The sequence below is a fragment of the Apostichopus japonicus genome, chromosome 16 (assembly GCF_037975245.1).
Source record: "Apostichopus japonicus isolate 1M-3 chromosome 16, ASM3797524v1, whole genome shotgun sequence".
Taxonomy (NCBI): domain Eukaryota; kingdom Metazoa; phylum Echinodermata; class Holothuroidea; order Aspidochirotida; family Stichopodidae; genus Apostichopus; species Apostichopus japonicus.
Genome location: NC_092576.1, coordinates 27,486,393 through 27,506,750, shown reverse-complemented (window position 1 = coordinate 27,506,750; position 20,358 = coordinate 27,486,393). Strand labels below are relative to the sequence as shown.

Here is a 20,358-nt window from a genome sequence, read left to right as displayed (position 1 = left end):
ATATACTACATACAAAATGTGCGTTAAAATATACTACATACAAAATGTGCATTACAAAATGCTTCATTCAAACTGTGCATTACAAAATGCTACATACAAAATGTGCATTACAATATATACTACATACAAAATGTGCATTACAAATTCTACATACAAAATGTGCATTACAATATGCTACATACAAAATGTGCATTACAATATGCTACATACAAAATGTGCATTACAATATGCTATACAAAATGTGCATTACAATATGCTACATGCAAAATGTGCATTTAAATATGCTACATACAAAATGTGCCTTAAAATATGCTACATATAAAATGTGCCTTATAATATACTACATATAAAATGTGCCTTAAAATATACTACATACAAAAGTGCTGGTTTGGAGATGATATTGAAAGTTTCCTTATTTTAAGACTGTAGCAGGAGTTGTAATATAAAACCTGTACACTTACAACATTCTTGAAGGTTTACTGTTTAATGGTATATATCAGTATATCAGTAACAAATCAGATCACTTGTAGATACAATATGCAAATTATCGTCAGGTTGTCATCTTTCCTTTTCAACATTTTTCTTGAAAAACCCTTTTGGCATTTCTCTCTTGTTTTTTTTAAATCTGATTTCTCATGAGACGTGTTTGCATTGTTTCGACAAGGCATTTGCCAACCTCTGAATATCAAGAGTAATACGATAGGGAGAACCTTGTAAAATTCTTCCTGCTGAGGTAATTCGGAAACGGACTATTCGACGACCAGATTCCGGTCAGAGAAATCACCAGCAAAATGACTGCAGTTGGGTGAAGTGATTGGTATCTACTCTGACTTACTTCACCCCTCACCGACCTGTACCTATGCACACCTATCTACCCCAGCCTATTAACTGGTAACATTCTCGCACTGCACGCACCCCCAATGAGACCCTATCTGTGATGAATTTGAGAACCCTTCCACCAGTGGTTCACTTATGTGCTGTGCTTCCAAGGCATTCAACCCCCTTTTTTGAAATGTCTCCCACTTCCCAGGTGCTGTTCCCGACTTCAGACTTAACTACGGTCAAGTGCTCAGTAAGCGGTCCAAGATCATAGCTGTCAACAGAAACAAGAGTCAACTTCTTCTTGTAAGTATATACATATTCATTACATTTAGAGGACTCTCTATGCATATTCAGAGACATAGATATATTTATTCATGTGTGTGTTTAACGCAGTAAACGATCCAAGATCATAGCTGTCAACAGAAACAAGAGTCAACTTCTTCTTGTAAGTATATACATATTCATTACGTTTTAGAGGACTCTCTATGCATATTCAGAGACATAGATATATAGTATGAATATTCATGTTTCTATCTATATATTAGCATGAAGAAATTGTCCCAACTGGCTCTCTTGTGGCCAATCTACCAGTTTCCTTAACTCATTCTTAATATATTAATTTTCTAATTTCTAATCAATTGTCTAATTTTAATTGATCTTAATTTCTGTTGTTATTATTGTTGTTCAGAATGCCGGTGTCATGTGGAGACCAGCCCTGGCAGTTCAGGCTGATGTAGGTTCCTTCTTGCTGGAGGTATCCAAGGGTCTAACAGGATTCAACTGTAGCAGTGAGTGGATACAATCGTTGAAGGCCAGAGACGAAGAGAAGGAAACGTTGAACTTGTAAGTCAACTCCGTAAAATATCTGAAATTGCTCCAAGACACAGAGGAACTCTCTCACTTCTGTTGCAGGACTTTCCTTGGCTTGCTACCACCATGATCATATGGTCACAGCCTCAATGAAAGGGTGGGGGTCAGAGGGGGGGGGGAATGGAGTTGTTAAGTGTGATTCAAGTTTTGGTAGCCTGCATGTCCAGCAGCTTTCTTGGGTATTTTCCTTCTGTTTTACTTTTTCCTCAGTTCAGTGTCGAGTCAGAGCCTAGGTCTCTTTTCAAACTTTTATCGTTGAAAAGAAATATGAGTTTTAAAATTACCAAAATGAACTAAATGATACTAAAAGAGATACTTAACTGTGACATATATAATGATGTAATAATGGGCTGAATGTGTTCACAAGATCTCAAAGGTTGATACAAATTTGATATAAATTTGATTTTGCCTGTCTTGAAAGTTTTGCCTGTTTTGAGAGATATGGGAATGTGTTGACAAGACCATGTGGTCGGTATGAATGAAGCTAGCCTTAAACATGCAGTCTCCAGTGTAGTTTTGCCATTTATAAAATAATGAAAAGTAAATGGAGGTTATATTGTGTTCATATTACTTTTTGCACACTGCAACTACAGTACCAATTAATACAGCGATACAAATTGAATATAAACATCCCAAAGATAAAAAAAGTTGAAACGGAAATATTTGTAATCTGAATCACTTTTCACAATTCATTATCAACCACAATTACTGGTTTCTTCCTTTTAATCTTTTGTCACATTCTCAACTTGACAAGTTATAAATCCACGTCAAAATCTGCGTCGATCTAGTGGAAGCTGATGAATCCATCAACGAAAGCACCGAGATGAAGGGTAGAACTAAACCACATAGCAAAAATCATAGAGTTTGTTGGTATCATGGTCCTTTCAGAAGGACATTTGTTCCCTTTAGCATTGTGAACTTACAGTGCACCGCCCTACCATCCAGTAGGAGATGACTTTCAGGCGCTTAGCAAGGAATTTGCCAAGGGAGGGGCGAACCTGTAGTCAAATTATCGGAACCGTAGATTCAGCATTGGGCAATATCTAAGCGTGTCACCACCATGAGTTGGCGCGAATCAAACAAGAAAATTTGGGCCGAAAATGCCTCCCAGATCGCTGAAAATGGCACTTCCCAGGCCTTGCAAGTTGCATCTAAGCATTTTCTAGTTTGAAATTACTAGGGATATCATAAAAACTTACAAAAAAAAATGCTCAAGGGGGAGTCACCCCATCCCCCCCCCCCCTTGGCTACGCGCCTGATGACTTTTTAGCGTATTTAAGCGTTAATCGCTGTATTTTGGTTTTAATATTCCAGGAAGAAAGCTGAAGATAAAGTGAATCATTTCCTGAATCCTCTTAAGGTCCTCTACCAGGTGGAGGAGGCGATGGACGAGGAGAGCATCATAGTAGCTGACGGAGGGGACTTTGTAGGCAGCGCAGCTTACATCCTCAGGTAGGAGGAAATAAAGTGACATCCTCAGGTAGGAGGAAATAAAGTGACATCCTCAGGTAGGAGAAAATAAAGTGACATCCTCAGGAAGGAGGAAATAAAGTGACATCCTCAGGTAGGAGGAAATAAAGTGACATCCTCACGTAGGAGGAAATAAAGTGACATCCTCAGGTAGATGGAAATAAAGTGACATCCTCAGGTAGGAGGAAATAAAGTGACATCCTCAGGTAGGAGGAAATAAAGTGACATCCTCAGGTAGGAGGAAATAAAGTGACATCCTCAGGTAGGAGGAAATAAAGTGACATCCTCACGTAGGAGGAAATAAAGTGACATCCTCAGGTAGGAGGAAATAAAGTGGCATCCTTAGGTGGGAGGAAATAAAGTGACATCCTCACGTAGGAGGAAATAAAGTGACATCCTCAGGTAGGAGGATATAAAGTGACATCCATAGGTAGGAGGAAATAAAGTGACATCCTCAGGTAGGAGGATATAAAGTGACATCCATAGGTAGGAGGAAATAAAGTGACATCCTTAGGTAGGAGGATATAAAGTGACATCCTTAGGTAGGAGGATATAAAGTGACATCCTCAGGTAGGAGGAAATAAAGTGACATCCTCAGGAAGGAGGAAATAAAGTGACATCCTCAGGTAGGAGGATATAAAGTGACATCCTCAGGTAGGCGGCGATAAAGTGACATCCTCAGGTAGGAGGAAATAAAGTGACATCCTCAGGAAGGAGGAAATAAGGTGACATCCTCAGGTAGGAGGAAATAAAGTGACATCCTTAGGTAGGAGGATATAAAGTGACATCCTTAGGTAGGAGGATATAAAGTGACATCCTTAGGTAGGAGGAAATAAGGTGACATCCTCAGGTAGGAGAAAATAAAGTGACATCCTCAGGTAGGAGAAAATAAAGTGACATCCTCAGGTAGGAGAAAGTGACATCCTTAGGTAGGAGGAAATAAAGTGACATCCTCAGGTAGGAGGAAATAAAGTGACATCCTCAGGTAGGAGGAAATAAAGTGACATCCTCAGGTAGGAGGAAATAAAGTGACATCCTCAGGTAGGAGGAAATAAAGTGACATCCTCAGGTAGGAGGAAATAAAGTGACATCCTCAGGTAGGAGGAAATAAAGTGACATCCTCAGGTAGGAGGAAATAAAGTGACATCCTCAGGTAGGAGGATATAAAGTGACATCCTCAGGTAGGAGGAAATAAAGTGACATCCTCAGGTAGGAGGAAATAAAGTGACATCCTCAGGTAGGAGGATATAAAGTGACATCCTCAGGTAGGAGGAAATAAAGTGACATCCTCAGGTAGGAGGAAATAAAGTGACATCCTCAGGTAGGAGGATATAAAGTGACATCCTCAGGTAGGAGGAAATAAAGTGACATCCTTAGGTAGGAGGATATAAAGTGACATCTTCAGGTAGGAGGATATAAAGTGACATCCTTAGGTAGGAGGTTATAAAGTGACATCCTCAGGTAGCAGGATATAAAGTGACATCCTCAGGTAGGAGGAAATAAAGTGACATCCTCAGGTAGGAGGATATAAAGTGACATCCTCAGGTAGGAGGAAATAAAGTGACATCCTCAGGTAGGAGGATATAAAGTGACATTCTTAGGTAGGAGGAAATAAAGTGACATCCTCAGGTAAGAGGAAATAAAGTGACATCCTCAGGTAGGAGGATATAAAGTGACATCCTCAGGTAGGAGGAAATAAAGTGACATCCTTAGGTAGGAGGATATAAAGTGACATCTTCAGGTAGGAGGAAATAAAGTGACATCCTTAGGTAGGAGGTTATAAAGTGACATCCTCAGGTAGCAGGATATAAAGTGACATCCTCAGGTAGGAGGAAATAAAGTGACATCCTCAGGTAGGAGGATATAAAGTGACATCCTCAGGTAGGAGGATATAAAGTGACATCCTCAGGTAGGAGGAAATAAAGTGACATCCTCAGGTAGGAGGAAATAAAGTGACATCCTCAGGTAGGAGGATATAAAGTGACATCCTCAGGTAGGAGGAAATAAAGTGACATCCTCAGGTAGGAGGAAATAAAGTGACATCCTCAGGTAGGAGGAAATAAAGTGACATCCTCAGGTAGGAGGAAATAAAGTGACATCCTCAGGTAGGAGGAAATAAAGTGACATCCTCAGGTAGGAGGAAATAAAGTGACATCCTCAGGTAGGAGGAAATAAAGTGACATCCTCAGGTAGGAGGAAATAAAGTGACATCCTCAGGTAGGAGGAAATAAAGTGACATCCTCAGGTAGGAGGATATAAAGTGACATCCTCAGGTAGGAGGATATAAAGTGACATCCATAGGTAGGAGGAAATAAAGTGACATCCTCAGGTAGGAGGATATAAAGTGACATCCTCAGGTAGGAGGAAATAAAGTGACATCCTTAGGTAGGAGGATATAAAGTGACATCCTCAGGTAGGAGGAAATAAAGTGACATCCTCAGGTAGGAGGAAATAAAGTGACATCCTCAGGTAGGAGGAAATAAAGTGACATCCATAGGTAGGAGGATATAAAGTGACATTCTTAGGTAGGAGGATATAAAGTGACATCCTCAGGTAGGAGGAAATAAAGTGACATCCTCAGGAAGGAGGAAATAAAGTGACATCCTTAGGTAGGAGGATATAAAGTGACATCCTTAGGTAGGAGGATATAAAGTGACATCCTCAGGTAGGAGGAAATAAAGTGACATCCTCAGGAAGGAGGAAATAAAGTGACATCCTTATGTAGGAGGATATAAAGTGACATCCTCAGGTAGGAGGCGATAAAGTGACATCCCCAGGTAGGAGGAAATAAAGTGACATCCTCAGGAAGGAGGAAATAAAGTGACATCCTCAGGTAGGAGGAAATAAAGTGACATCCTTAGGTAGGAGGATATAAAGTGACATCCTTAGGTAGGAGGATATAAAGTGACATCCTTAGGTAGGAGGAAATAAAGTGACATCCTCAGGTAGGAGAAAATAAAGTGACATCCTCAGGTAGGAGAAAATAAAGTGACATCCTCAGGTAGGAGAAAGTGACATCCTTAGGTAGGAGGAAATAAAGTGACATCCTTAGGTAGGAGGAAATAAAGTGACATCCTCAGGTAGGAGGAAATAAAGTGACATCCTCAGGTAGGAGGAAATAAAGTGACATCCTCAAGTAGGAGGAAATAAAGTGACATCCTCAGGTAGGAGGAAATAAACAGTAGAAACAGTTTTGTGTAGGGTCGGTAAAGTCTAGTTTGGTTGGCACAGTGGTTGTGTGTTCTTGACATCCTTGTGTTGAAGGAAATTATTAAGAGGAAAAGAGAGTTCTACTGTATGGTTGGTAAAGTCTAGTTTGGTCTGATTCACAGTTAGTGAAGTTTAAATAGTTATATTGAATTACTTGAGGTTGGAGGGGTTGTGGTGGGGTGGGGTGTGGTGTGGTGTCTCAACTAAATCATTGTCACAACAGTATTTGCTTTGATGTTATAGGTAGAACAGTTAACACTTAGAGGAGTTACTGTACTTTGAAGGTGGGGATGAGGTGGACTTACTTCAGCTTATTCAAGTCTACTTAGGTGTACACATTTGGTAGTACAGTTAACATCTTCACATGGGGTAGTTTCTTGAGGTGAGGTGGGTTGAGAGGTGTGAACAGTCTAATAAAAACGTCTCTAACTGAATTAAACAGCTGCATGCACGCATCCTTGGTTTGAATGGTGAAATATATACTTGTTACTTCAACAATACAGTCTTGAGTGTTTTATGCCAGTGAATCTATAAAGATTGTCCTTCTTACATTATTTAACATTAGTCCAAACAGAGCTGATGAAAGTGATATCTATTATTTTCCCAACACAAGGGATGCACATATTATTAACCACAAATTGTTACTCTGTTACTTCGATTCCATCAATAGCTTGCCAGAGTGACAAAACGGCAAATAATACGTGGGTTCATATCTTCTCGCAAGCGATAACCAATAGCAACAGCCAATCATAGATATCCTGTTTGTAATGGTTTAGTATCTGTATAATATTCTCTGTTTTACTTCATTCCTAAATCTTTGTATCCCTAAATCGTTTAACCTTCTTTCCCTCTAGGCCCCGTGGACCCTTGAAGTGGCTGGACCCGGGAGCCTTTGGCACTCTGGGAGTAGGTGGCGGTTTCGCTCTCGGTGCCAAGTTGTGTCGACCGGACTGCGAGGTCTGGATCATCTACGGGGACGGGACCCTGGGGTACAGCGTGGCCGAGTTTGACACCTTCAGTAGACATAAGATACCGGTCATAGCAGTGGTTGGCAACGACGCCTGCTGGACTCAGATCTTACGAGACCAAGAAAAGATCTTCAGCACCAGGGTGGCTTGTGACTTGACGGTGAGTTCACTCTCAATATTATCATCCTGGTCTTGTCTTTGAAACAGTTTGGCAGGAGGAGAAAAAAGACATTGATATTTCATCATTCATACACTTGCGGGGAGTGGGGGGAGGTAGAGATTTCCTTGAAGAATGGTTGGTGTTCATCATGTTAATGTGCATATCATTAGGGCATGTATCAGTTATAACATCGCACACCAATAGCATACAATCATTTGCCCTGTTATTACCCTTCCATATTGGTTATAATTATTGGGGAAGTCGTTACAATAATAATGATAATAATAATAATATAAGTTTAACCATTGAAAAACACAGTGCAAATTACTTTTCTTTCTGTAGGTGCCCAAAAAATTCACAGCATATTGCCCGATTGGTTGGGGGGCTGCAGCCCCCCCAGTCCCCCCGCCCCCTACGCCTATGAGAACCATGATTGTGTTGTGTCGGTATGCAACGATATTTGCATCATTGATGGCGTATCGGTATCTTTTTGTAAAATTTAGCCTCGTTGCCGATAACAGCAAACCAATATTGAACATTTTTTTTGGGCACAACAAAGCCACTTCTTGTTACTTGTGACGATTCATTAATCTGCCCTAAACAACCCATTTCTTTAGCCTCAGTTTGGATTTTGATAAATAGCCAGTGGTCGATATGCCGATCAGCTGGTCAAAGAGAAGACACAAGTTTTGAAAATATTTACCGATAACAACAATTTGTTAACAGACCAGTCAAGCCACTCAACGTTACGTACATAGCAGTCTTTGTGAGGTGGTAAAGTAAATTTCACCAGCACTGTATTATACAATTAAACACATCCTTTGCAAAGTTTTGTTTTTAACATACCTTTCTGATCAGAAAACTCTTGAATATGTGTTTGCTCTTCTCTCGTCGCCCTCTACAGTTCTGCGACTATGACAAAGTCGCAATAGGCTACGGCGGGACCGGTTACCGTCTCAGTGAGGAGACAACAGAAGGGATCAGGGAAATACTAATGAAGGCCAAAGAAGACAGCAAAAACAACAAACCGGCTCTGGTCAATTGTTTGATCGGAAAAACAGACTTCAGGGAAGGCTCTCTATCGGTGTGAGGGATTAGATTAAAGGGATGAGATTAAAGCAGTCGAGAAGGGCTGTCCTGCTTGCCGGGCCTATCTGGAGGTTTTTTGCTGACTAGATGCTCCCTTTTGAGTGAGAGGAAACTGTTTTAAGAATTAGAGGGAAAAGCATGATAGCCCAAAAAGGTTGCGTTGAAACACACAGGGTCGACTCGAGACTGTAGATTCTCTTTCATTGCATTCTTTGTTTCTCTTTACCACAAATTCTGTTTTTTAGCTCATACCAGCATGCTGGTGTGTGCTATTGTTACAGTGCGGCGTCTATCACTCTATCCGTCAACAATTGGTAAAACCGCTCCCACTCGCACAGTGTTTGATGGAATTTCATGAAACTTGGACACGAGGACCATTGGGTATAGGGCCATCAGAGATGGTCCGAAATTTGGGGTCAAAGGTCACCTGTGGGCCGTAATGGGCCATTTTGTGGAAATACGCAAAATGCTTCTTCTCCTACAGATTCCATGGTACAATGTTGAGGGTTTGTCACGATAGTGCTATGGAAGTTTTACCTTCAGGGTGTTCATGAATTTGAGATCAAAGATCAACTAGGGGTCTTTTTGGCCCGGGCCGCGGCCCTATATTTTCAAATTGCTTCCGTTCGTACAGTGTATGGCCAGTTATAATGAAACTTAGTCACAACGTTCCTCGGGATGAGGGTTACGAGGGGTGTTCGGAAAATTGAGGTCAAATGTTATTTAGGGGGTCATCGGGGGTCATTCTTTGTAATATTTTCAAATATCTCAATCTCCTCAAGATTTTGATGGATCATATTCAAAGTTGAACTGATGATTGTTGGATTGTGTATGAATAAGGTGATGCCTAATAATTTTGGTCAAAAGTTATTTAATTACAATTAATCCCCATCTTTTAGAAAAATCTGAGCCTTCACCTTTTTCCAAAGCTCCTTTAATTTGTCTCCCAGTCTCTGCAGTGTTTGTTTACATTTGTGGTTAAGCTCTGCAGAGGCTGTTAGTGGTATTAAAGCAGTATTGGGAGTTGTTATTAACTGTTGAACTGTAAGCATGAGAGCCCTATAGCCAATCAGCACTTGCCGATTCTTAGAAGTCTTTGAGCCTGAGGTATGTAGGTAGCCAGCCAAAATTTTGGGAAGGAGTTATGTCTGCTCAGGTAGAGGGGAGAAAGTTAAATAGGGTAGGTCAGTGGTATTGTTTGAGAGAGTGGGTAAAATAGGAATTAAAGGGGGAAAATAGGAATTATAGCCAGTGGTGTGGCCAGGATGCTGCTAACGGAGGGGGGGGGGGGTTATCCCTCTAGGCCCAAAATTGGAGGAATCTGAAATTTGGTGGGCCATAAAGTTTTGTGGGCCCTACATTTTTAAGCTCGAAAAGGTATGAGCTTCTGCACCATTGGTGCTCTAGTTTATTTTCTTTCTTTCTTTCTTTGTTGACTTTTCAAGTGCCTTCAACTCCATTCAGCCGCACTTATTAATTAATAAACTGTTAGCTATTGGTGTAAATTGCAGGTTACTGTTGTGGATCTTAAACTATTTAAGAGACAGACCACAGTTTGTTAAATTAAATGGCATTTGCTCTGATGTTCGATCCGTTAGTACTGGTGCCCCTCAGGGATGCTATCTATCTCCTGTCCCTTTCTGCTTATACACTAACGATTGCAGAAGTAAACACGATGTCTGTTCTATTATTAAATATGCTGATGATACAGTGATAACGGGTTACCTGCAAACCGATGTTGTTGCTCCGTATGAGAAGGAAATCAAAGATTTTGTTACTTGGTGCAACCAAAACTACCTCAAATTGAATGGCAAAAAAACTAAGGAGATAGTATTTGACTTCAGAAAACAGCCACATGATCATGCTCAAATCAGGGTTAATGATGAGATTGTCGAAAAGGTGCACCGCTATAAATATCTAGGTACTATCATTGACTGTAAACTTAACTTCAAAGACCAGGTTGATGCAATTAGATCAAAAGCTTGCCAACGATTGTACTTTTTACGTAAACTGAAATATTTTAATATCGACAACACTATTCTTGTACTTTTTTACCAGTCAGTGATACAAAGCGTGCTGACTTTTAGTATTATTTGTTTTTACGGGCTGCTTACAAAGGATTCTTCGATTAAATTAGAGAAGGTTGTAAGGGCTGCCAGCCGTACTATTGGTAGTGTTACGTTTGAATGCGAGAGGTCTCGATAATTAATTTTTAACGAGACACGAGCCTGGGTTCGTTTCTGTAAGGAACACAGACAAACTGACGAGTCTAGAGAATTTGAATGAGAACGTAAACTATATTGAACAATGGAGTTTGAATCAACAACAATAAGTGGTAATTACAAATATATAGAAAATTACTCACAAACTTAACAAGATAGGACACACTTTAAAACACGCTGGTCTCTTCCAACGGCGATATCCCTCAGCGGCCCGACCTTGATGACGACGATTCTCGGTCCGTTGTACCGCGAAATTCACTGGTCCTCGGCGAAGTTTCTCGCGATCCCAGAAACAGCAGTCACCATCTTTCCGGCGATGCTCCAAAATAGAAAACGGACTTCCAGCCACAATCGAGTGAAGCACAAGTTGAACTTCTCGCCGACTGAATATTACCAGAGTCAGTCCAAAATCAGCTTTATAGCCACCAACTCTTGGCGTAACGAACTTCCTCAACAGAGACAGAAATTCTTCACCTTCTCCGAAATAAATACTGAAAAACTGTATTCACAGCAAAGTCCTCTTCAAACTTCTGAATGGAAGTGTAGAATCAATCTTGGTATCGATATCTGACACGGTAACCCGACCTAATTTCTCAAATATTGATTTATCACGTAGGCAATTTCAAATACTTTCTATATCATAACATTAGGTTCTCACTAGCAGTGATTAGCGTTAGGCTACAATGGGCCCTCGTAACAGTGGTAAAACATAGCAAATCATTCTAGAGCCGATGACAGCGCGATTCGGGCTGTGTGTTTATCAATGCAGTGAACATCGTTTTATTTTTGTGATGGCATTTTTATAGTTATAAGGTGACTATACTTTTATTTCTATTTAATTGCAATTTAATTGGGAAAACTCCCGAAGGTATATTTCTTTGCTTAAATATAAAATGAAGGTGCAGGCCTGACAATAACTTAAATGAAGCATTTTTATGTTTTTCGATGAGCTTTATTTCGTGACGTATTGTCATCAAAACTTTACGACGGTATGAGTTAATACAGGAAGTTAACAGAACAAAGTAAGCCTATAAGCAACTTGTCAGTGATAATTTATTCGTTTGTTAATGTTAATGAGTGTCACAACCATTCACGACTGTATAAATTAACGCAGAAAGCTTTTAAAAACGGCATAATTTTTACCGTCTCATAACAATTTTCTGTTTTTTAACATGTCAGTTTGTTAGGCTTGGGTTATATTTAAAAAAGGCCAGATTCCGCCTCACGAGGACAAACGTAGAAAACAAAACCGAGGTTGAAATGGGCTACCAGTGACAATACCATAAACATGCCATCGAGATAGACTCGTGTTCTGTAAGACGAATAACGGTTGAATCTTAGAACAGTATAACTGCTGTACTAAACAAGTGTACAATACAAAAAAAAAAAAACAGATAAGGGTGACTAAGACCTTTAGAAATATTACAATTTTACTTGGATATTCAATTGATATCATCATTCCAATGAAATGTTTTTTCATGTTTTTTCCCCCATCATTTATTCACGTGATTTGTAGTACAGTGCGGTGGTAATAACATCTATCATATTGTAATATAATTTTATTGTAAAGTAATGAAAGCATAACATTGTAAACAATAATCAATTTTAATCGATTAATGGTATGACAACATAGATTAGGCATACTAGGGGTTAATTTAACGACCGAAGCCAACAAAAGACGGTGTGTAATTTAATTATCAGCCATTGGCATAGAGTATGATAAACATGCTCTGAGTTTCCTATATCTTAGTCGTTTATTTCGTGAGCTGTTCCTTTCTGACTCAATGTAATTTTCAACCCTCAAAATGTATTTCATTCTAACTAAAAAATCGTTGCAACCGGGGTAGCTATTAGTTAATTTACAGCTGAAAATATACTATTTACAATGAATTAAGAAAAAGTTTATTGGATCAAAAACATGAGTAATTTTACCCCAAAAAATATTGTGTTACAAGTGGCACAGTAATTACTGCAAAGCTGTTACACGTTGAACTACTAGTCCGAAGGTGAAAAAGCGCGGCAGCGGGTAACGAAGACTACTCCCTAGTTTGATACTGCATGCGAGATTCAGATAATAGCCTAACCTTTTTTCTAAAATCGTATTAGTAAATCCATTTGATTGAAACATTCTTCACGGACAGGTGATTGTGTGCAAGTCTCAAATAGATACAAAACAGATACACAAAATGGGACCTAGTGTGGGGGAGGGGGAACCTAGATTAGCCTTATGGGTAGCTCCACGTCTAAAATAGGCCTTTATATAGTAATAGTTTACCACGTCAAATACTCATAGACTCCTTGTCCAGTCGCGCAGTTCTTTGTCTTAAATGGGAACGTGTTACAGCTTTGCAGTAATTACTGTGCCACCTGTAACAGCTGTTACCGTGTTACGAACACAGCGCAGTAGTAACTGATGCACGGTTGTGGAACATGAACAGTAGTTACTGTACTAGCTATGAGTATCGGTTGCCTGGTCTTAAGGAATATAATTTTGCAATCGCAAAACCAAGGGTTATCATGCAAATTGATGCTGAAGTCCTCGACACCGAAACATGAGCAAACACAATTTATATGTTTTCCTTTAGTATCTACGTATTGTAGAAGATATGTGTTTGAATACTTACTATTCAATTCTGACCGAAAAGAATAGGAACATAACAAAACATACAGCAAAATATAAAGGGCCTGATGAACTGTTATTATAGTGTGCGTCGTTTGCTAAGCTCCCTGTTACTAAAGCAACCGACGTATCCATGACTACAGTAGGCCTACTGGTCGTCGCTACGCATGGAATAAACGGTAACGCGTTCACATCTATACCACGATATTCGATCGGATTAGTGCATAACATTTCATGTCGAAAATATTGACTTCTCAAGATCCAGGTCTTAAGGAATATAATTTTGCAATCGCAAAACCAAGGATTATCACGCAAGTCGATGCCGAAGTCCCCGACAGGGTCAAATATCTCCTCGGGTAATCTGGTCAAGTTGTTTCCTTGCAGATCAAGCCGGTCAAGTCTATTTAGTCCTTGGAGGGATGAAATGTCTAGCGAAACTATCCAGTTATGTGACAAAGAAACGGTAGCTAAGCGATCGTTACTTACGAAAGCATTTTTCGGCACATACGTGATTTTGTTCGCGCGTAACGATAACAAACGCAGATCAGGCAAATGCAGTAGTAGTTGCGTAGGAATTTCACTTAAGGAATTATTGCGCAAAATCAAAATCTCTAAATGATGTGGTTCACTTCCAAACAGCAAATCATCTACTTCATGTATGGTGTTATCACGAGCATAGAAAGAGTTAAGGTTTCTAAAAGCAGAGAATGCATTTTTGTCTAAACGATTAAGCCTATTGAAGTTGAAGGAAATGACTCTCAGCGAACTTAAAGAAAAGCATGATTCACTAACCGTTAATATTATGTTGGACATAACATTCTCGTGGAGATGTAGACTCGTTAAGTTTGTAAGTGAACCATGTTTAAGTTCATCAAGAGGAAAATCGCTTAAGATATTATCAAACAGTTGTAACTCTTTTAACTGTTCTAACCCTCTGAATGAGTCAGGTGTGGTTGTATGTATCTTGTTGTACGTCAAGGACAGAGAGAGAAGTTTCATGTTCATGTGGAAAGCGAACGGTGGCACAGACACGATTTGATTCCAATCTAAGTAAACACTCTCGAGATCTTCTAGAACTAGCAGCAATTCCGTCGGAATCCTTGTCAAGTTGTTGTACGTTAGACTCAGATAGGAGATGTGTGAATTGTTACCAATCAGCGATTCATTCACAGCCCAAATTTGATTGTGGGGAAGGTTCAACGAGAAAAGATTAGGCATAAATGGAAGGACAATCTGTCCTGACTGAAGACTTGGAATGTCCGTATCAGACACAAAAAGCGAGCTTGGCCAAGAATAGGATTGGCTTATCGGAAAGATAGTAGTGATGTTGTCTCTGTCTCCGTCACAGAAGATACTACCGTAAGAGCACCGACAGGTTTGCGGACAAGGTTCCCCCTGGACACTGGACGCGAGGATCAGTAAAGCCAACTGAATGTTTACCGTCTCCATGTTGTCGTTTCGCCGTGCTAGGTTGAAAAATTGATAAATTTCCAAATGATACGAGACTATCATTTGGGTACTTTTGCTTATACCATAGATGAAACACAATCAAATCAAACGCACACAACCGTCTTTTTCTACAACAATATCTGGCACAAATGTCACTTATCGATGCCAAGCAACTTCAGAACGTCTACGAAAAAGTAAGAGAGAGAGCCACTGAACTGTAAATACTGTCTCTGAAATGATCTGCATGCTGCGAGTTTCATGAAATTAATTCGTTTACATTCTCCTGACTTGCCCCTAGACAGTCCTCTCTCTCTCGATGTTATTGCTATTGAAAGGCGAACATTGGCTATGATCACTGAAGCTAGATTTGCTTTTAATAATTGTGAAATAGTAATCGACTTGCCAGTAAACATGATTACAACCACACAAAAAAAAAGAGAAAATGAGCATCAATAACTTACCTGAAAGTTCTTTAGCTAGAAACGGCTAACTTGAAAAAGAAGGTACGAGCGTGCCAATAACTTGCATGACGCAATGTATAGTGAGACGTGTTTGTATATTGTGATTTCTAATGCCCTATTTTTTATGTATACATATATATCTATATCTATATATAAACTTTTTAAAACTTTTTATATAACTTTTTATATAACTTTTACGACGGTATGAATTAATACAAAATGTCAACAGCACAACATAAAAACTAAAAACATAATTTATTCGTTTGTTAATGTTAATGAGTGTCACAACCCTTTCACGACTGTATAAATTAACGCAGAAAGCTTTCATAAATTGCATATTTTTTACCGTCTAAAAACGATTTCTTTTTTAAATTTTATTTTGTTAGGGTTTGGGTAGTTAAAAGCATTGAACACTTGCCCCACACCGCGTGTCGCGCTATGAAATAGTTAACTTTCCGTTGCTTGCAAGTGAAGTTTTCTTCTTGTCGATACAAAATGCAGAAACGTGATACCTTGTTATCTTTAGCTGGACCTGCGATGTCCATCGCTGCTATGTACACTGTGTTGTGGGTATTGACCGTAGCGGTATGTATAGACTGTTCACTAGTGTCAATTACCGACGGTAGCAAGCTGTGTGTGTATTTTCTGGGATCGATGGTGGTTTCTAACACTTCTGTTACACCTCATTCGAAACTAGGTAAAATTCCCGGAGTCAGTCGTTTCTTTGTGCGCGAGTCGTCACATCTTTTAACTTAAAAAAAAAATACGGGAAGCTCATTCTACAATGAGCGGGAAGTAAGACTACGATTATTACGACAGCTTTGAAAGTACTGCTCATGTTTTGTGGCATTTCTACCTTTGTTTCAAGCATGTGAGAGTGGTTTCAGACTTGGACCGACCGTTTAACGGGTAACCGTTCCTGGTCGGTAGGACAGGGCTTTGTTATTAAATGGGATAGATCCTCCGGTTTGTTCTGTTGCTGTGTTGCACCGTATAATTTGTGTCTGTGCTGTAGGAAATTAAATATTTGAAGGAAAAGATGTGATATAGTTTTAGGGGAAAATTTGCCAGTTGGCAGGCAATCCTGGAGGCGGTGAAGTCTGACATTCGCCTTCAGGTTCAATGCGATTTTCGCCGTTTATCTGAGGCTGCCTTTTTTGGAGGTTGGTGTGCTGGGGAGGGGTGTTTCGTTTCGCTGCGTGCTGGTCGTCCTTTTGTGGCTCTTTAATGTTCCAGTGGGTGGATGGGGGTTTGTCTCTGCAGGTCGTTGGGCGTTTTTACTTTTTTTTTCTGGCTCGCTTGACTTGAGTTTTGTTTGTCAGAGTGGGCTGGTTTGGTAGTGCCGTTTGGCCGTGACGTTTAGGTTCCTGTAGGGCGGGTCACGTGAAAAGCACGGTTACGACGTTGAGTTGAGCATAAAGGGGTACGTAGATGACAAGCCTGTCTGGTAAAATTATTATGGATAGAGTCATTGGACATATAAAACGTAGAATCTCTGTATAAGAATACGCCCCTGGACTTGCCTGACTATACAGAACAAAAAAACCTAATCAGTTAATCAACTTATCTCACTATATACACTGTTTGCTGTTTGTTAATGACATAATTTCACTTTCAACCATGAAAAGTAAGTGCACTTATACTTTCAGCTTGACCCTTTTTGCTAACGAAAGTAAAGCTTTCGTCAGCCATTAACTTATTAACTCTTTCTTATGGCGTGATTAAATAATGCCATTGCAGCATTGTCAAAATGACTTTGGCAAACTGATGTTAGTAGGATCATTTATGCAAAGCTTTAACTGATGCATGGTTGGTTAGACTCGTCAAAGTATAAACTTTCAAATTAAGAAGTAAGATGCGTGGCACAGAGTTTTAAGGTAAGCATTAATCAATACTTTAATGGATCGTTTTCATTTACTTACTCTAAGCGAATGCATTCTCATCACTTTACAAATTCGGTAGTTTTTGTCTCAATTTCGATGATACTAATATCACACTCAAGAAGACATTGATAATGAAAAGTTTAGTCTGTCTTGAGTTTGTCGTTTACAGATTGGTGGTTTTTATCTTGTCCACTTTCTTCTCGTGAAACGGCCTTTTTACTTTTAATAAGTTAACAATGCTTTAAGTGTTGGAACCACGAACTGGTAGCGTGTTGTAGTTGCTAATGCATACGCAACATATATCGTGTCACAATTATTTCAGTGAGGAAAGAGAGGCAAAAGCGAAAGATATGCATCTCACTAAGTTTCAAGATCAATTATTGAGTTGGCATGAATATTTGAGGTAGGCCTATACAATGTATAAAAATAAGGTATCATGGTACATTGTACGTATCAATGCGAAACCACATAAATGTAATGACACCAAATGCACTAAAACGGCACAACAAAAGCACAGCAACGAAGATGTCGAAATTTTCCGCCTCATCCGTAACATCCAATCAACCGCCTCCACCCACCAAACCCCCACCCCCACCACGTCGCCCACCTCCTCACTTGCCACCGACGCCATCCTATCAACTGACCTTATAAACCTCATACGGCCAGTCCATAAACGCCCCCACCCTCAAACTCCATCGTCCCATAATAAGAAGAATAAGTCCCGCCCAAAGGCTCGCGTGATGCGTGATGTTCAACCAATCAAAATCTCTGTCCCACAACATTTTCGTTACTTTCAAGTTTGTTTAACGTAAGGGCCAACTTCGTGTTGACCTTATTGAGGAAGCGTAAAAGAACGCACGGTGGCTCAGGGTCCCCGGATAGTATCTGCCGGGGTAATTTCTGGGGAAGTTGAGCTACAGGTGAAAGAGACGTCGTGGAGGCGGCCGCTTTTACAATATATTCCTTTGTTTGAAATTTTAGATTTGTGATTTTCTACAGACTTTTCAACAGAAGTCGTTATCCTTCAAAACAAATATTGTCAAAGTAAAAGATATGAAAGTTTTCAAATTGCGTCATTGAAGTGATGCGGACACTTTCTTTCTTCTACTTTACAGACGTACTTAGACACTTATTGGGAATTCACCCCGGTATTAACTCGGTGATGGCAAGACGCCAGGGAACGCTGTGCTTGCTGTTGGTAATGTTATCTTTCAGGCAAGGCGATAGTCAAGTAAGTTTCACGGCGTTGGAGACATACATCCGAGAATTATTTCAATCTGCAAAATTCAACTCAACATTGACCCATTTCACGGTGTCAGAGGACAGCAATAGCATTTACGTTGCAGGACTGGGTATTCTATATCATTTATCTACACACTTTGAAATTTTAACTCAAGTGGCCGTTCGCGATGACGATGTCACTGAGATCATAACAATTGCGCCTTACCCGATGAACAAGCTTATTACTTGTGTCAGTGGTGAACATTCAAGATGCCAGTTGAGGAGATTGTATCAATTAACAGAAATTAAGGAATTGTGCTCATTAGCAAGAGCTCTCGGCGATCAGACTGTTGTCGGGATAGTAGGCACATATAGAGATGACACGTATGCTGACTTAGCCCTTTATGTTGCACAGACTATAAAACATACCGACCTTATCATCAGAAATCCAGTTTCAGTCAATTTTCTCTCAAACGACGAGAGTCCTCGTATGACCAACAGGAGAACAATGGCGATTGGCACTGACCTGCAGGAAATTTTTTACATCAAATACGCAGCAGTATTTTCATATCGTGGCTACACGTACTTTTTGTCATCACAAATGCAAGATGCGACGTCTGTAAGCCCAATCGTTCCAAAGTTAAGCAGATTATGTCACAATCACACATCTTCGGAATTGGTTGGATTTACTGAAATCACACTGAAATGTAGGGGGGCAAACGACACTCTGTACAACATTGCTAAAGCTGCGCATGTTTTCAACGATCGACTTTTCGGTGTATTTGTTAAGAATGGTAAACCTCTTTCAGATTTTAACCCAACCAGCACATCAGCTCTGTGCATGTATAAAATGGAGGACCTTGTTCAAGCGTTCGTAGAAGCGACAACTGAATGCGCATGCGGAGATGATCATGGAAGCCATATTAATTATCTGAAAGGAGGCCGCTGCCACGCTGTAAGTGTAATTACTAATTTGATTCTTTTATAAACAAAGTGTTACTGAAACCAATTCGAGTGGGTACAGTTGCGAATGTTTGCAATGTTATTGTCATTTTAATTAAATTGAGGAAGTGTGTGGTTCAGCTGGGCGTCCCTACTCTTGTTTTTAAAATGCGTTACTTTGTTCTTGTAGTTTACTTAAGGCCTAGAATCTTCAAAAACAAACAGCTGCATATATTAATACAGTAAGGGATACGTGTAAAAACGCATGCCTGACTATATTCCGATCTTGCTTTTAGTTTCCATACCATCTCCAGTAAATATAACTACAAACAATAATTCAATATTTTATAGACCGTAAAAATGAACGCAAAGCACATTCCTCTACTTGTTATTTCGATATAATTTAATTCAGAGAAAAATCACAATGTGAAATGGTAGATCTAGTCATCCCTTTTAATACTGCCTACATTAATAATTGTATGAATAAATTAAATCTTTAAAGCATCTAACAATGGAGAAAAAACTGAAGGCCTTGTACAAGATAATAAAAAAATGAGAATAAAACATACCAAGAAATGAAACAACAACAATTTAAACAAAAATTAAAAAGCAAAAATATAAATTCAATATGGAAACAACTCAAAATTAAACAGTTTGTAGAAGAGTTTCTACATGAAAATTGGTAGTAACCATTTCACAAAGCGTAAACACAATTAATCAAATTGATTATTCTTGTATAAATTTGGGCTCATTCTGTAAAGTCCTGTCTTACCATAACCAGCAATTTGTACCAACTTCTTAACCTTCTTGGTCTACCTGTTGATTTGGAAAAGTCCCAATGAAATCAGTCTGACTGTTGGTCTCTTACTTTGCAGCTTATAACAAATTATAACTATAGAAGACATCGTTGGGGTGAAAGTTCAATAATAGAAATAGACATATCGTATCAGTAGTAATCTGATCTCCTTTTT

General features: G+C 39.4%; 3 protein-coding genes across 12 annotated transcripts in view; 2 read left to right on the top strand and 1 right to left on the bottom strand.

Moving 5' to 3' along the window:
• LOC139983757 (2-hydroxyacyl-CoA lyase 2-like) overlaps positions 1-10,622 on the top strand; it is a 28,224-nt gene extending 17,602 nt beyond the window's left edge. For all 7 annotated transcript variants that reach the window (XM_071997527.1, XM_071997523.1, XM_071997521.1 and 4 more), the window contains 5 exons: positions 1,031-1,125; positions 1,511-1,665; positions 3,007-3,144; positions 7,227-7,500; positions 8,405-10,622. In XM_071997527.1, coding sequence (XP_071853628.1) covers positions 1,031-1,125; positions 1,511-1,665; positions 3,007-3,144; positions 7,227-7,500; positions 8,405-8,590 — 848 coding nt within the window. In that variant the 3' untranslated portion in view covers positions 8,591-10,622. The remainder of the gene's footprint in view (positions 1-1,030; positions 1,126-1,510; positions 1,666-3,006; positions 3,145-7,226; positions 7,501-8,404) is intronic.
• LOC139983760 (uncharacterized) lies at positions 9,295-15,665 on the bottom strand. The gene has a single exon (XM_071997536.1). It carries the CDS (start codon positions 14,941-14,943, stop codon positions 13,435-13,437), a length of 1,509 nt encoding a protein of 502 aa, XP_071853637.1. The 5' UTR covers positions 14,944-15,665; the 3' UTR covers positions 9,295-13,434.
• An 18-nt stretch (positions 15,666-15,683) lies between these two features.
• Positions 15,684-20,358, top strand: part of LOC139983752 (plexin-A4-like) — a 32,973-nt gene continuing 28,298 nt past the window's right edge. For all 4 annotated transcript variants that reach the window (XM_071997503.1, XM_071997500.1, XM_071997501.1 and 1 more), the window contains exons 1-2: positions 15,684-17,218; positions 18,340-19,400. In XM_071997503.1, coding sequence (XP_071853604.1) covers positions 18,387-19,400 — 1,014 coding nt within the window. In that variant the 5' untranslated portion in view covers positions 15,684-17,218; positions 18,340-18,386. The remainder of the gene's footprint in view (positions 17,219-18,339; positions 19,401-20,358) is intronic.

What these genes read in the sequence shown, in the direction of transcription:
- LOC139983760 (XM_071997536.1), bottom strand. Translation starts at nt 14,943, where the DNA reads ATGATAGTCTCGTATCATTTGGAAATTTATCAATTTTTCAACCTAGCA.